Source organism: Tachypleus tridentatus, chromosome 10 (genome assembly GCF_004210375.1).
Source record: "Tachypleus tridentatus isolate NWPU-2018 chromosome 10, ASM421037v1, whole genome shotgun sequence".
In the NCBI taxonomy this organism is placed as follows: Eukaryota; Metazoa; Arthropoda; class Merostomata; order Xiphosura; family Limulidae; genus Tachypleus; species Tachypleus tridentatus.
In genome coordinates, this window is record NC_134834.1 from 74,998,081 (window position 1) to 75,016,940 (window position 18,860).

General features: G+C 33.4%; 1 protein-coding gene across 1 annotated transcript in view; it reads right to left on the minus strand.

Annotated features, from left to right (window-relative positions):
• Positions 1 to 13,201, minus strand: part of LOC143229596 (uncharacterized) — a 34,887-nt gene extending 21,686 nt beyond the window's left edge. The window contains exon 1 of the mRNA XM_076462156.1: positions 12,896 to 13,201. Within this exon, the coding sequence (XP_076318271.1) occupies positions 12,896 to 13,120 (225 nt within the window). The 5' untranslated portion in view covers positions 13,121 to 13,201. The remainder of the gene's footprint in view (positions 1 to 12,895) is intronic.
• Between the last annotated feature and the right edge of the window lie 5,659 nt (positions 13,202 to 18,860).

An 18,860-nucleotide genomic window follows, 5' to 3' on the forward strand; every position in this document is an offset into this window, starting at 1 on the left:
AAATTCGTACAACAACTGTTTTTTCGTGTGTATTTTTGTTGTTCTTTTAGCCACACGCCTGCTAAATACCCTAGTGCAGCCTGGATAAGTGTGTAAGTCATCAATAATTTACCTTAATCCTTATAATGTTCGACAACTTGGTGTGACAAATTTTTAGATCTATTAATAGGTAATAATTTACAACATTAATATACATAGATTTATACTAAGAAGTACATATAAACATAATATACCATGTATTTAATGTAAATTTTAGTGTTACAAACAAAGTAGGTTAAATAGAATTTATCGTGTTTCAAGTGAAGAGTTAGTTTGTGTTTTGTTTTCCTACTCAAGGTTACCATGAGTTCATTTAGAAACTTAGCACATTGTTACTATGGGTTGGTTATAGCTCTTGTGTATTGTTTAAATTACGTTAGCGTGAGTTGAATAATAAGTAAAATGCAGAGTTATCACTAAAGCGATTTATCTTAGTTTAGTGTTCAACCAACAGTCTGAAACAATGACTAACTTCTTGATAACATTAGTCTCAGTTTTAATCATCTGAGTCTAACTGCAGGCAAAATTGAGATCGATGAATCACTGGATATGGTGTAGCAAGTCACAAACACAACTTAGATCTATAACTTGTACCAGATAGTAGCACATATACTTGGTATTTTGAAATATCATAATACAGAGAAAACACTTCATCACACTCTGGAAACAACACAGGAATGCATAGTTAGCAGTTATAAGCAGTGGTTATTTACATAATGTCCTGCACCAAGGAGACTTCTTGATGGTGAGAACGTATTTTATAAACTATTGACTGGTGTTGATAATGGTAGTTTCGTTTTAATAGCTACTGACCTGTAATTACTCTTCTGTCATGGAGCAGACAGAGATATGAAAATGTGTTCTGAAGTGTTTAAGTTGTGCTTGCAAATACTGCTGCATTAAAAACAGCGCCTTGGCAGGCGAGTTTGGGAGCAAAAGAGATTGTGCGCTCATCAGGGACCTCAACTGTCCACGAGGAGATGGAGAAGAACAGAAAAACCGAGACCTAAATATCACACTTGTAAACAATGCAAGCACAGAAAAGTGCACCAGTCTTGCATTATGATAGGTTACTGCAATATGGAGTGGACTAAAAGAAACATATACTGTCCTGAGAATCTATCTGTATTTTATTACATCATGCTCTTTTAAAAGACTAAACTCGTAGACCAGGAAAAACTTACTCTTACTAGCTTTAACTTCATATGGCATGCTGATTCATAGACTGAGATAGCCATTGCATTTGACAAGACAGCAACATATGTTATGAACACCGTGACAGCTCTTAGTGGAACATCATTATTACCAGGTGGGATACAAACCGTCCAACCATCTAACCCACAGTTATCCATCAAATCTCTATCACCAGGTAGGGCATAAACCGTCCAACCATTTTACCCAAAGTTATCCATTAAATCTCTATCACCATGTAGGGTAGAAACCATCCAACCATCTTACCCAAAATTATCCATCAAATATCTATCATCAGGTAGGGTAGGAACCGTCCAACCATCTTACCCAAAATTATTCATCAAATCTCTATCACCAAGTAGGGTACAAACCGTCCAACCATCTTACCCAAAGTTATCCATCAAATCTCTATCATCAGGTAGGGTAGAAACCGTCCAGCCATCTTACCCAAAGTTATCCATCAAATCTCTATCATCAGGTAGGGTAGAAACCGTCCAACCATTTTACCCAAAGTTATCCATCAAATCTCTATCACCAGGTAGGGTACAAACCGTCCAACCATCTTACCCAAAGTTATCCATCAAATCTCTATCATCAGGTAGGGTAGAAACCGTCCAACCATCTTACCCAAAGTTATCCATCAAATCTCTATCATCAATGTGCAGATGAGAGGATTTTATTAGTTTGCTTATCATTAGTTACAAACCCACACAGTGGGGTATCTGTGCTGTGCCTACCACGGTATCGAAACTCGGAGTTTAGTGTTATAAACCCACTGACTTACCGCTGAGCCATTAGGAGGCACGTAAAAGGAACCACCACACAACATGCTAATGATAGAAAGTTTCTACATGGTCTGTTTAACGACACTTCTACGTATTTAATGACAGGAGACCTCAATGCCAGTTGACTAACTATTCTACTCTTTACAGAATAGTCACAAGCCTGATACTACTAAGCCAAAGTGAACTAGCAAGAGTAATAGACTTTCAAAGTTAGAAACTCTTTACAGACCTTGCTTCTACAATTCCCACTTCGAGTGTTATTTCTGCTTAGCATAAAAGACATAAAGTATGATGAGCGTATTGTATGTTAATACTGGAAGATAAGATGATATGAAACAATCTAGAATCTCATATAAGGATGCCAAAGTTTCTTGCAGTTCTTGTACCTTCAAGCACCTCTCCTTTATTAAATAAAGTCAAATCAACAACTACTTCAAAAGAAACACTCCATGCCAAAGGAAAAGTAGTACTGATAAAGCATAAAAAACATGTAATCATGCCTAAGCTGAGGTCACATAGATAAAGTATGACCTAGTCAACAAAGAATAGGCTAGGAGTGCATTAAATAGAACCAATGCTCTCTACAGATAATCAGCTTCCAAAGCACCTGGCATGAAATAAAATGAATCATGCAGCAATGTCAATCTCACAAACACTTCATGATGGCACTTTCACAAGCTTATAACTGACACAAGAACCAGTAATTAACAATATTAGTAATTTATAATGATAAGAGTATCCAATAACCAATCTTACTACGGTAGTTTGTAGAATAGGTTTATGGTGCAGTAATCCTTTACTGAAACTCTGTGCTTGTATAGAAATCATCTTTAGCTTGGAAAGAGCAATAAATACATACTAGAGTGGAGTTCCGTGTCCAGATGTTGTAGAAATCTTTCAAAAGCTTATAAAAGTTAACCTTTGGAAATTAGGGTTATTGTGCCAATGTAGACTTAGCATCCTTGAAATATGGACTGATACCTTTTTCTTATCCAAACCCACACGAAGGGTAACTCTTGTCTTATAAACCATGAAACCCTAAAGAAGCGTCATTGGCAAGACCTCAGAGAAGGTTGTAGAAAACTTGCTTATGAGATTGAACCACTATTACTATCATCATTAGGTGACTGTCACAGAGGAAAATAAACCTGGATCACAACCTTTAAATTCACAGCAAATACAAGTGAAAATTTTGAAGCTGGCCTAAAACTCCTTGGTAGTAGCTTTAAATCTGTCAAATGTCTAAGATAGAGCCCAATACCCCACATAACGCGAATAGCATTGTTACTTTTCACAAAACTTTATCTGTTTTTCAACCTCTTAGAATTAAATCTGTTTTAGATGATATCTTTTCTTCCCAATCTGTTTAGTTATATAATTATCTTGCTTTATCAGGTTAAACGTGCTTATAACATATCACACGTTGAAAGTTTAAGGAAATAATCAGCTATAAATAAGTTATTTAAACATCTTATGATTTTATTCACTAAGAAGCTGTTTTATTGGGCTAGTTATTTCCTGTTAAAAATAATAAATAACATGAAAATCTTTAGATGTTCGTAAATGAAGTTTTATGTACAAGTAGAATAATAAAGTTTACATTATTCAAGAAAATATCTCTTGTTCTTAATGGACATAGATAAACAAAGAAATATATACTAACTTTGGAGAGCGGGACCATTTAGAAAAAGACTTGCAACCACTTGTACTACATTTACGATAAAAAAAAATGCTTTGCTTTGCAACTGGTGATAACCCATCAACGCCAAAACCAGTGTAAAAATTGTCCATCTTTCTCAGGTAACATTATGCCACATAATTAAGAAATATTTTGGTCTGAAAAAAGTGTCACAAATCACACGTACAAAAGTTGCTTACATAGCATATTCGTTTAACAATAGTATACCCAAAGGAGCAAGAAAATGAAACCGATATTTATGCTCTTCCTTACGGAGACATACAGGTCAAGTTGAAAGATGCATCATCTACAGTTATCTCTATTGTACGGCAGAGGAAATGAGTCTTAGAAAATCATTGTCTTCGTACACTAGATGATCATTGAAAAACAGTGTGAAGGTGTGCTTTGGGCATGGTATCTCTAAGACGGAGTCTTTTATAAAAGAAACTACTCTGTAGAGTATTTGTCAAGCTACACAGTCGTCAAGTACAGTATGACTAAAGATGTCAACACGTACTCTAACGATATAGTGAGTTTCCAAAATCGTTTTACTAAAACTCATCCAACTTGTGTATATTTATGAAATGTTTCGTAAAGGTCGTGAAAAACTGAATTAATTTAACAGAAAAAATGTTTTTAGTAAGGTCCTAAATAATTCACATGTGTTTAATAATAATAATTAATATTTATAATTACCTGTTTAGTATAGTCCGAGACAACAGAACTTAGTTGGTTACTTAAGGATTTGCTTTATAATTGAGTTTGCTCCTTGCCATCTGTACAACAACTTAAGGAATCAATTTTATCAATTTTTCCTTATTAAGGTTGTAGATATTTTTCTTGTTACCTTACTTTCAATATATATATTTTTTTAAGAAAATGTCCCTCGTTGGGAGAGTTGTAAATTTACTAATTTAAAATGCTAAGAACAGGGGACTTGCTTCTCTTTGGTGGACACAGCAGATAGTCTAATGTGACTTTGCTATAAACCTTATTTAAATCCGACCTCGTAATAATTATCAGTATGGATATTAATAGTAATTGATGTGGTTTGTTTTGAATTTCACGCAAAGCAACATGAGGGCTATCTTCGCTAGCTATCCTTTTTAGCAGTGATAATTTAGAGGGATGACAGCTAGTCACCCTCATCCAGCGCTAACTCTTGAACTACTCTTGTACCAACAAATAATTGAATTGACCATATGATTATGATGAATACACTTCTGAAAGAGCGAACATGTTCGCTGTGACAGGAATTCGTAACCACAACTCGCAGAATACAACTGGAGCGCCCTAACCCACAGACCATAGCAAACCTTGCATAGAAATCAATAATATAAATATTTAGAAACGATCCATATCTTCTTTGCGAAATATATAGGTTTCCTAGAATAGTGTAAGACCTTCTTTTCTATACAATTCAACTTTATTGATCACACGTAGAGTGGTTAAAACTGACAGCTTATATTTACTATAAAGTTCTATTTAGTTTTCCTATAAGAAATAAAATTAAAAAACGTGTATCCATTGTTGTAGTACATTAGGCCAAAACTCTCATTGGCTAGCTTATCTGTATATATATTTACGGACTTATTTAGCTGCAAATAGCAGATTACTGTTCATTTATGTCGTTAGACTTGAGATAATAATAATCACGTTAAAGTTACATATTCACATCTGTCTTTTCGGGTCTTCTAATGCTTCGTTCTGCTGCTACCTTAACGGTGTCAGCTTTGGATGGAATGGAAGTGAAGCGCGTTCATTTGTAGAACGATGCATTAAGTTTGTTCTAAAGCATGTATATTTTTACCATAAAATAGTTATTCTAAAACATTAGGTTTTAAAGTATGCATAACTCCGGCAAAAATGATTATGCAATCTAATATTTTGATCTTACTAGAAATAACTATTTCAAAAATACGATAAGTTCACGTATGTCCGTTATCTGCCTTCGTATGTCACTAAACTTGACATTCAAGAGTGTGATCAGTGAAGTCGCTTTTATGTATCAAATAAGGTTTAACTTTTAAAAACACACTTCTATCATATTGCCACAAAGTAAATAAATACCAAAATATTATGTAAATATGCAGAATAGTTGTACGGAAATAAATGTTTGTATTAACCTGTACTTTATATCTGAAATAATTTGTAACGAAATATTTTGTTTTTTAATTATAGAGTCACAAGGTAAACAAATTAGGTAAAACTTATATTATTTATTATTAGAAAGCGGGTTTTAAAGAATGAATTTAAAAAGTCTCAGTGAATAACAGTGACAATGTTCTTATACCATCGCCCAGCATGGCCAGGTGGTTGACTAGTAATCTGAAGGTTGCGGGTTCGAATCCCCGTCGCACTAAAATGACCCCCCTCTCAGCCATGGGTGTGTTATAATGTGATAGTCAATCCCGCTATTTGTTGGTAAAAGAGTATCCCAAGAGTAGGCGGTGGGTGGTGATGACTAGTAGCCTTCCCTCTAGTCTTACACTATTAAATTAGGGACGGCTAGCGCAGATAGCCCTCGGGTAACTTTGCACGAAATTCAAACAAACTTACTGATACACCGACAAAATTTAGTTTAAGATATAAAAGAATAAAATACTTCCATTAAAACAAAATGGTTGAAAACGTACTATCGTGACATATCAGCATCTTTCTCCTTGAAATTATTTTATAGTCTAAACTTAAATTTATCTGGTGTGTCATAAAAACGGGTTTTAACATAAACAGTTTAGTAACGTTATTATGTTAAAGATAAAATGTGAGTGGTTGAAATTTGTTGTTATAGCTTTTAAAGCAAATTATCATAGATCAGAATTCATTAATTATTCTCTTAATGTCATTGGAGAGTTGTTTTATGTTTCTTAATGCCATCGAGGAGTAATTTGTTTTATTTGTTTGTTTTTTAATTTCGCGCAAACGTATACGAAGACTATCTACGCTAGCCTTCCCTAATTTAACAGTGTAAGACTGGAGAAAATTCAACTACTCATCACCAGCCACCGCCAACCCTTGAACTACTCTTTTACCAACGAAGAGTGGAATTGACCACACGTTATAACGCTCCCATAGCTGAAATGGCGAACACGTTTGGTGTAACTTGAATTGTAACCCGCGACGTTCGGAGTACGAGTTGAGCCTCGTAACCACTTGGCCATGCCAGGCCGTCTCGAGGATTAATTTTATGTTTCTTAATGTCGTCGGTAGTACTTTTATGTTTCTTCATGTTATCGGAGAGTAGTTTTATGTTATAGCTTGTGCGAACGATAAAATGTCATTGTTTTATATATATATATATATACATATTGTCTGAAATGATGTAACGTACAAGAATTTATGTTTAGACTACATTGCTACATTATGTTCGATTTTCAGTATTTCATTTGTTACAACAAAATTCAAAGAAGTTTAGTTTTAACTAGATTTTTTCCCGCACATTTGTGGCTACTAGTTTCAATAATTGTCACCTCACTCTTTTTATTTATTGACGATGTTTTGCTTTAAATTAATTATTCTATATAAGCTCGTTTGAGGGCGGGTCCCACTTCAGGGCCGAATGAGTGTGTGAGAAATTGATTGGATTATAATGTGTGTGTGTATATATATATATATATACACCCACACATACACACACGTATATATGTCAAGAGGAGGAATATATACACAGAAAAGTAGGTGTGTATGTGAATGCACATTTACGTATTGATTATTAAAGATTATTTATTATTAAAGATTATTGATTATTAAATGGATAGATAAAGATAAATAGAATAAAACTATACAAAAGCTGGATATAGTGGTTTATGTAAGATATGGAAAACAGCAATATCTAATGTAGCTGCTAGAAAGTGTTATCTGTTTTTCTTAAAGTTCTTGTAGTCAGTAGATGTAGATGCAAAGTCTTGCTAACTTAAAGACGTCTTGCCTATTATATGGCCATTAAGTTGGCAGACAATCACGCGTCAGCTGCAAAAATTGTACGTGCTGTGGATGTGACGTGTCAACTTATCTTTATCACGAAGAATATATGCATCTTTACTATGTTTTCAATAACCTAAAGATCTTCTTGGTTCATCTTTCTTCTTATGAATATTCGATTGACAAAAGAAAAACTGTTGAAAAAGTAAATAAAAATGGGTGTTCCAAAATGTCTGAGCCTAAACATTTTGTATTTCAAAACGTTGTTAGAACAAACGCCCTTCACAATGTTTTACGAATATAAGCTCAGCCCTCTTTGAAGAATCTTCTATTTCTAGCAGACAAAGCAGCCAATCATCAGCACCCCGATGTTGCGAATGGATTGACTGTTACACTTATAATTCATCCATAACTTAAAATATGGATAACAGTTTGCTCTGTCACACGAATTCAAGCTCGGATCAGTAGCTTCGAAATCCACCCCAGAACGAACAAACAGTTAGCAGTAACGATTACTTCACTTGAGCACGAAGCAAAAAAGATAAATAAATATTCCACTTTTCGAATGCTCGGTTCTTCCTGTTATGAGAAAACACACGCATATTGGATGACAATACATGTTCAGGCTGAACTCTGTTAATAAAGTAAGTATACTTTAATAAAATAAAACTTCGGTACATATTTCAAAACGGATTTTTGGTCAGTATACTTTTTCAGGGTGTTAATATAATAATAATATAGCTGTATTCATGTTTCTTGCTCCTGGATAAAACTCTCTCGGATTTTATATTTTCCATCATTGTAAACACAAAGTAAGACATTTCGTACAAAGAGTTGATTTGATTTCTACATCATTCATTGGGTTGTAGTGTCTCAAACCGATATATGTTCAGAAAATACAGTTCAAAGACCACCATCCTTCTGTTTCATTGACTCCGTTATTGGGTTTCAAGAGTTATCACAAGGCTACTTCTAGCATGGAAAGGGGATTTTACTGACAATTTTCATCAAGTTTTCTCCCGGTTCTGATACGTCTATAAACGTGGCAACTGGGGATCCTGAAGCTCACATACTAAACGTCATACAATGAGACCTTGGTCTTAGATCACAAGTACGATTTATTGTTGTATTATAGACGTCCTCGTGAGTCCAACAGTGTACTGCCAGTGTGCTTTCGTCATAATTTCAGTTTTAGTATTTATCAATACTCAGTACATGGTATGAAAAAAATAGCATTTTTGTCTTTGTTCATAACATTACGGTAAATGAAAAGACTGGTTTATTTGTGAAAGCTAGTATCAGTTCGTTATTTACAGAGAACAAGTTACTTGCAAAACTCTTCAGTTTCTGTTGTACGAACAACGTTTCACACCAATAACTCTTAAATTTCTATACTAAAAAAAACTGTTCGCTAACGTCACTCCCCATTTTCCACACTAATACGGACAATTTAGTTTCTTCGCTCGTCGCTTCTGTCCTAGAAATCAAGAGTTTGTTTGTAATAATGCATTCATTTTTCATCTCCTCTTCTTCACTAGAACACGTCCTCACATCCATCAAGAAAAGTATGGTTTAATATAAATCCTACATACGTTCTGTCTGGAGAAAAAAAGTTAATAACTGTTACTCCCAAATTAAAACAAAGGAAACTTTGCTTCATTAGCATTACTCCCTGTCTCTGCTCTAGAGAAAACGACCTACAAATGTCACTGTCACGTTTCTACACCAGAAGAGCAAACGCTTTATTATTGTCATGACCCGAAGTTTTTATGCAACCGAGGTTTTCGTACTAGCTAGACAGTTATCGATTTTAATAACACGCCCAAGTTTCTATTTCGGAAAATGTTGTAACAGTTACGTTATCTTAAATCATGTGGTTCATTAAATAACTCTACGGTTTTGTTCTCCAAAGAACAGCTCACCTCATTTTCTACAATATAAAGCATAATTCAATAGATACGCCCGAGTTTTTACCCTCGAGTAATTAAATATAATACGTAACCAGCTAAATGCTGATGCATTTAAAGCGCACACGAGCAGAAATGAGAATCATTCTTCAACATCAGTGCGCGGGCTGGTCCTGTGGGAAAACTTTATATTTTGGAGTTGAAGAGCCGAGCTAGAATATACGTGATCCTACAATGTACTTCCCGCACTTTAAATCGTGGCTGGCTGCGTTATAAGAGTAATTACTAATACCTTAGTGTGGATCGCGGTGGCATGGTGCCGCTAACCGTCTGCTTTCGTACTAGTCAGTGGATGAAAATTAGGTAACGTAGAGCTTTGCAGTAATAACTTTCCATGATACAAAATTCAAATACAAAACCCTGTGCAGTAACGTTAAGCTCAGATGCTTCAACGCGAAAGACACGTGTGAATGATTAAGTGAACACTTTTTACCCAAAACTAAGAAACGCATATACAAATGAAGTTTTGTTGAATCTAATTAATTATAAAATAAATATCTTTGTTAGTTTTAATTAAGTTTATTGTAAGTTGATTTATTTACATTAGTACATAAAAACTATTTTTACGTTTTAGAAACTTATAAAAAACTAAACATTTATAGATATATCAGCCTACATAATGAAGATGTGACAAAAATAGACAATTAGTGTGATATTTATTGAAAACACATGAGCGGTAAAATGGTATACCATGTAAAGTCAATGTGCAAAATACTAAATAACCTAAATCAATATAAATTAATTAACATACTTGAAGATGCACCATCTACATGTATAGTTTAAACTACATAACTTAAGTCAATAAAGAGTAATTAGAAAACTTAAGTCGTGAAAATGTATACCGTCTAAATTAATATGTGAAAATTTACACCATATAAATCAATAGACGAACATGTTTGGTGGAAAATAATCACAGAAACTTTGACTACATGTCTGTCTTTTTGATTGGAAAGTTAATAATTTAGTTGTAATTAACGAACTAACTACACGAAATATGTGTAAATTACGCACGTGTAGTAAAGTAACGAGACAACAGATCTGAAAGTTGCATGAAAACGTTAGTGTTGTCCGCTATGTACATATATACACTATTATTGACTGGCTAGTGCTACTACATGCCCATTCTAGATATGTTGCGACAAGACCTTATTGCATGTATTGTTTGTAATACGATATTAAATTGATCTAACGTGTGGTACTTGTTTTGAGACAAAATGTTTGTAGGGCCCACTGTAAACAATAACACATTGAGTTTGGATTTTTATTTAGCTATTTATGTTTCAAGAATTAATCACTATTTGTGTCTGAGAATAACAGCTACACCCGATATTTTTATCTTATATCATTCGTGCTTTAGGTCTGTTATAATCAGTGCGTACAATTTGTATTTAATTATCCTGTCTTTTAACTACACGTTGATATAATTTTGTTTAGTTCTTAGTAAGTACATTTAATTACATCACTGGTGACAGTCGCTCTGCGTTTGATGAAATATGTTGATCGGATACTTTCTGTATCGATAATATTAATATTTTCTAAACATTTGTCTCTGAGAATCAATGCTTGCAAGTGTTAGGCAGTCACCTTTTGGACTTGATGTATTAGATAACAGTAATTATCTGCTAACAAGTACATACAACAAAAACCTCTAATGACAATTGTCCACTGGGTCTAACAAATAAGTAACAACAATGTTTATCTGTTAATAAGTATCTACAATGAAAACCTCTAATAACAATCATCCCCTGGGTCTAACAAAGAAGTAACAACAATGTTTATCTGTTAATAAGTATCTACAATGAAAACCTCTAATAACAATAATCCACTGGGTCTAACAAATAAGTAACAACAAAGTTTATCTGTTAATAAGTATCTACAACAAAAACCTCTAATGACAATCATCCACTGGGTCTAAAAAAGAAGTAACAACAATGTTTATCTGTTAATAAGTATCTACAACAAAAACCTCTAATGACAATCATCCACTGGGTCTAAAAAAGAAGTAACAACAATGTTTATCTGTGAATCGGTGCTTACACATTATACATTGTTTATATAGTGAGAGTTAGTCTCTGAATTTGTTTATTTGTTTCTAAAACTTGTGTAAAAACTACTAAGAGGAGCTATTTGCGCTAACCGGTCCTGAATTTGGACTTATAGACTACAGGTAAAGCTGCCAGTCAAGTTCACCACTGCCAGCTGTTTGAATACTCTAGTCGAATGTGGTATTTGACCACCACTCTTATAACGCAGACACGACTCATAGTTGGATACGTTAGCCACCAAACCACTCCTGACTTATTTAGTGGGACTAAAATAGAAAGAACAGTAAATATTATCTACTCATTAATATCTATAACCAAACATTTACGTCTCCTCGATTTCTTCTTTGTTTTCATAAAATAAACTGCAACGTTAATCATAAAACGAGCAAGTTTCAAGTATAAAACCTATACATCAAACATACTAGAAACTTCTTATAAATTAGAGTACCAGTTTAACGAAACAAAACACAGAAACTCATCTGACTTAAACTACTGAAATAATCAAATCTGTTTTTCGTTGTGTTTTTTTCAATGTAAAGGAAACCTTGATTAATTCTTGAAGCATTCTTACACATAAAACATTGAATGCTTTTCTAAAACAGTTTCCTTAAATTTCCATTTATAGCTACATTCATCAATAATTCATAAAACAAATTTTTTAGTGCTTAATCCAACTTCTATATGAAGGGCCCTAATTACATCCCGAAGAATAACGTAAAAGGTTTGTTTTTGTTGGTTCTGTTTTGAATTTCGCACAAAGATACACGAAGGCTATCTGCGCTAGCCCGTCCATAATTTAGCAGTGTAAGACTACACTTGAGCTACTCTTTTATGAACAAATAATAGGATTGATTGTCACATAATATCGCTCCACGGCTTAAAGGGCAAGCTTGATTGGTGAGACAGGGATTCAAACCCTTGACCCTTAGATTACAAGTCGAAAGCCCTAACCCCCTCGCCAATGTAAGAGGTGGACCAATGTCTAACGATATTAAGGTTTTTAATTAACATTATATATATATTTGTTTGTTTTGAATTTCGCACAAATCTACTCGAGGGCTATCTGTGCTAGCCGTCCCTAATTTAGCAGTGTAAGACTATATATTCTTATAGAATAGAGATTATTTTACAGAACAAAATATTAAATTAATATTTAGTGAACAGTAAGAGTTCCTGCAGCAAACACAGTATTAAACTCGAAAATTCGATAAACAATCTGAAGGTATAACCTAATGTTCGATACATTTGTTTTTTATAGGAAAAACTTACTTTTTTTCTACCTCTCAAAAGACTAGCAACTTCCAGACCGTGACATTCGTCCAGTTCGTGGTGATCCAGTTTCAGTTTTTCAATTTCTCTGACTGTAAACTTAAGCAAAGCATCTAGTTTTGATTGATCGATAGTCTGTTTCCCATACTTATTGATTGAATTGTGTTTGTCAAACACAGCCTCTACCTGGCTGGTTAACAGTACGACAAGCATTAAAGTGAACATAGACAATGTAAATAACGGAGTCAGGTAAAGCAAGGTGGTCACGAGTACGAAGCTTTAAGTTGTTTAGTATCACGTGCGCTTGCAGTTTTGAATTACATCTCGGCTCTTCAAACAAGTGAATTTGTCACTAGACGGCGCTCAACTAAGTTTAACGAATAGCGAGTAAGTCTGGCTGGAAGCATGCTATCTCTCCACGTGCTATAGATCATGTCATTTTGTGTTTTGTGTACAGCAGAGCCTGTAAGGTTTAGACAACATGAACTGGTGTTAATAAAGATAAGTTGGAAACATACTAAGAAACTTTATGCCAGCTAATTCGTAACAGTAATAAACAAAATGTTTAAAACTACTTTCGTATGTAATAATCATTTTACCTCGGAGCTTAAAGCTACTGTTATACCATAGTGAATCTATTATATAAAAATTAAACTTGTAACATTCATTTTTAATATTTTTATTTAATCAAATTACTTAGTTCTTGATTTAATTTTTGCTACTTAAGTACAGAAAGTTACATTTATATATATTTTCCCATAGTCTCTAGGAGTCTAGTAACACGTGCAATTTAGAGAGAGATGCTATATTTTTTACAAAAAAAGAACGAAATAACTGCTTTATTGTAGGAAAGTAAAGTTTAAAACTTTTACGTTCCTTACAAAGTCGGTTAACAGTCACGTTTGGTCTGATATATCTTAAAATTCTCTACACAGAAATTTCTGTTTTTATATAAATGATACGGTGATTGTACCAGACAGGTTGTACGTGATCACAATAATCGAACTTTAAGAATGAATTATTATCTACTACACAAATAATATGATAATAGCGTTCTAGTCCTTTAGCTGCATTTAGAATGACTTATACTGTCGACCATGCTCATGGCTACTCACTACTGCCCAACACAGCAATTTCCATTATAGCAAATTGCTGTGAAGGAAAACGAGATCAGTCTTAAATTACGAACCTTAAGAGACTTTTTCATGTACATATTAAGCAGGTTAAGTGGATGAATGGATTTGTATAAAAGCAGCTGTTTATTTCAACATGTGTGAAAAAGCTTGTGAACGACTGATTTTTCAGCCTTCGTGAACTACAAATCCTTGTTTAACAACCTCTTAGTATAGCCAGGAGGTATGTCAAACTTCGAGTAATGGTATTGTTTTGGTTATAGTGTTTTATTTCGTAATCATATCTGTCATTACGTGGATGTAGGTTATTATTTGGATTGACTATTCGGATACCAATGCTGTTATGAACGTTATATTCTTAAAAGTTTTGCCACTTCCGTGCAATACACTGAAGGCACTGTTGTTGTTTTTTCAAGCGTGAAATGCAACGTTTATCTCTTCCTCGCTTAACATTCTCTCTATGCAAATCACCTATTTTGGAAAAGGCTAAGACAGTTCATAAACATACTCTAGGTGGCGTTTGACCGTCTAAAAATCAGGAGGTCGCCGTGAATGGAATACGTTACGATTAATCATCTGTAGTTTAGTAGTTCAGTTGCAGGTGCTTTCTCAGTAAACTAACAATTGGATTTTGCGTCGAGAAGTCAGTTGATATATATATCTGCTCATACTTCAAGGTATTCGTTTGTTTTTTTCCATTATCAACTGGTTAAGAAGTCGGAAATATTGTTTTTATGTATGTAATATTTAGTCCCATTAGTTTTACTTATTTTCATATAAATCACGTGAGAATCGACTATTTGAAACCACATGGTAATGGAATTTTTTTTTTTTTTCCGTACTTCTAATTAATCTTCCAGCGTGGTTTCGTAGCTCATACAGATAGGAGTGACACCACAGTTCTTGTACCATGATCCACTACATAATGGTGTTTTCTAATAACGTGACGTCCTTAATTAACGGAGCTATTGCATTTTTTATGCTGCTTAATTTAATGAAATTATCGGGCGTTCATATGACTTGCATCTAACTGCATTTACTCCATATGTTATAGATAGGTACAGCTATTTCTTACGATATACAGAGATTTTTTAAATTGTTTACTTCTTGTGTATATCATATTTCTGTTGAATTACATCTATTCTTAGATTATTTTGTATTTTTAGAATGTTAGTGATAGAATTATGAAATTTTTGAATCATTTAATAAATGCTTCCTATTGTCGTGTTCGTATTCCCCTTTGTCATTAAGTTGCGTTTTCCAAAAAAAATAAGTCGATTACTAGAATATTTTCTACATTTGTAGACCCTATAAAGAGAAAATGGTTATTTCCAAAAGTAAATCGATTTTGAATAATATTTGGTTAAAAGAGATGTTTCCATGTAATTCTAAGTGATAATAATGAAAGGATTTATATCTTTAAGCAAGATAAAAGTTCAAATAAATGCGAAACTATCTCGGTTCAAAATAAGTGTGAAACAAATTATAATGAAAAACTAATCCAGTAACAGTTTTAACGAGTATTACCACAATTAACGCCCTCTTGGGCATACATTGTGGATGTTGTATGATATATTAATGTTGTCTATCACTTGTTCAAATGAGTAATGTAGCTGATATTGAGGAAATACTTGTCCCGATCTAGCTTTAACTATACTTAACATTAACGAACGTGGTGTTGTTTGCTTTATATCAGTACTGTATGTATATGTTTGAGTCGAGTTAATCCAGTGCGGTAAAGAATTTTTTCAAAAATGCTTGAAACATTCGTTCTCAGATATGTGTGATCAGCACAGCCTCTCGTTTAAAACCTGAGCTCTTGTTAATTCAACGTGTGATAAGGTACCTTTTGAAGGTATCTTTACTAACTGATGGGCATAACATATTTCAGATCACCCAATAAGTAATGTTCGAAAATTTAATACAGAAAGTGCATCATCATCTCTGTCTTTGTAGAAGACTTTAATGACTAAAATATGTAGTAGGATGCGTATAAAAAATGTTCAGACAAATAAAAGAAACTAACCCAACTCCACTTTTTCAAATCATCAATCAAATAAACCCTTATGAAGATGGATGTGTCTGAGGAGTCCGTTAGGCATATAATGCTTTACGAGTTTAAAAAAGGTAATAGTGCAGCAGAAATAACATGAAACATTCAAGGTGTTTATGGTGCGGAGTCTCTCAATGAAAGAAAATGTCCAAGGTGGTTTCAAAAGTTCAGATCAGGTGACTACAGCTCAAGTAATGCGCCACGTTCAGGTTGTCCTGTTGAGTTTAATGATGACTTGTTGCTGGCTGCACTTAATGAATATTGTGCTGTAACAGTTGAAAAACTAGCACAGAAATGTAATTCAACCCATTTACCAGTTCACCGTCATTTGCAACAGCTTGGAAAGGTGTCAAAACTTGGAAAATGTGTCCCCCATGATTTGACAGAAGCCAACCTTAAATCAAAAGTGGACATCTGCACATCTCACCTTTTTTGAACTAGTTAGTGACTGAAGATAAAAAACGGATATTTTATAAAAATGTTTAGTGTCGCAGACAAAATCTCAGTGCAGGTAAACGGGCTAAAACACAGCCCAAAATGGACTTCCACAATAGGAAAGTATTGTTAAGCATTTGGTGGGATATTGTTGGTGTGATCCACTTTGAGATTTTGCCACTAAATGTAACGATTACATCAGACTTCTATTGTCAACAGTTAGAGCGCTTGAATGTTGCGCTGAAAGAAAAGAGGCCTGCTCTGATCATTCATGAAGGTGTTGTGTAACATTGAGATAATGCACGGCCTCATACAGCAAGGATCACATCTACAAAGACTGAAGAGTTAAACTGGGAAAAACTTCCACATCATCCTTATTCTCCAGACCATGTCCCATCTGATTATCATCTGTTCCGAAGTTTGCAGAACTATCTTGATGGAAAAGAGCTTGGAATACATGAAGATGTCAAAACTATCCTATCTACATTATTTTCCTACAAACCACAGGAATTTTATAGAAGTGGCATTCAGAAGTTTGTGAATCGTTGGCAGGAAGTAACTAATAATAATGGAACGTACATTATTAATTAAATAACATTAAAAGCGTTTGAAATTCTTTATCTTTTTCTAAACCGAAAATCGGACATTTCTTGAGGGATGACCTGATAATTGATTATACTTTATAAGATTCTATAATTTCTTGCTTCATCAAAAGTATATATGTATATATGTATAAGCTGTAATTATTATTAACCATTTTCTTGGAATTTGAGGCCCTTGTATTTAAACGTGTTTATCTTGTGTAATTTTAAATTGATAAATAAACCAGATAAAAGAAATAATTTTGTTTCAACATTATATAATTTATGAATTTCGTATAATTATGTAATAAAATAAACATGCTTCTACCAACTATCATTAAAAACTGTTAACCTTTATATTCTGGATCAGTAGGATGAATAATGGTAATGGTGATAGATATGTACAATTTTACGATAACTACTAACCTTTTAACAACTGTATATTTCTTATAATACTGAGTTACGTATGTCCCAGAATACATATTTTATAACTGGTATAAAGATATACAATGTAGCAGTAATATAAAATGTTCTACAATTTATATAATACTAACAGTATACTGATGATATTTATAACCATATGAAAGACTTTAAAATCTAGAACATAATTTCGCTTTCATCAGAAAGAGTGATTTGATTTCGTTCAGCAAAAAGTAGTTATCTATTTCCTCACGAAGTGAAAACGAAAGTCTGTAAGGGTTTTCAATACGAAACCATTTCAGCGTCAAATTAAATTATATTTATTTTATTGGTAAGTTACTGCTTCTAAAACTCTGTTCAAAACATAAATGTATGAAGTAAAAATGGTATAATAAGTATTGTGTATGTAAATATTTATGTATTGTATTTCACATTAACATCCAATTGATGTGCCCAGTTCATATTGTTACTGCCTGCGTTATGTTATTACGTTCATATTGTTGTTATGTGTATATTGTTAATAACATTCTGATAAGAAAGATACTAATGACTTTCAAAAACGTTGCAGTAATTAATAATGGAACTCAAGTAAGCCATTCGTACACTATAATGCTTTGGTCTACTTGCTTAATACATAAATCATTCTCTAAGATGTCGATAAGTTTCTGGATGGTAATTTGTATGATTAACTTCAGTAATATTCGCAGTTTTCTTGATAAGAAACGAATATTACACTTCTATAATTCTTCATCCCATGTGAACACTAACTAATTTCAACACATTTCATAACTTTTTATCAATACCATAAATTGTGTTTTCTCTTGATATTTTCAATCATTGAAGTAACTTATTTCACATTTTGCTAAATTATCTCGTAAGTTCTATTTCGCGTCTAAAAATATGCTGGTCCTTTACCAAAGTACAGTTAGTTTCAAAATAATTAACCATTTTTACAGTTAAGAAAGCATTAATTATTCCAAGAATCATTCATTATTTATTAATTTTATGAATCGTTTATCAGAAGTTCTTGTTCAACAGAACTTGATGTAATTAAAATCACACTTGACTGCGAACGTTTTTTTCTTCACATTCAACTTTATCAGCTCATTATAGCTTTTAAATCAGATGTGCATAAAAGTAGCTTTTTAGACTTGTCTTCCAACTGCCATATGTTTTTGCCCAGCAGGCCTTTCGTTAAATGGCAGAACTCACCAGCAAGAATAGGCTCCTAACCTGTCAAAGCAATGAGATTTTTAAGCCTAACACAAGTGATTAAAATTACGCTTGAGTGCAGATATTTTTTGCTTGTATTTTTCTAATTATATTTTTATCGATTTTAAGTC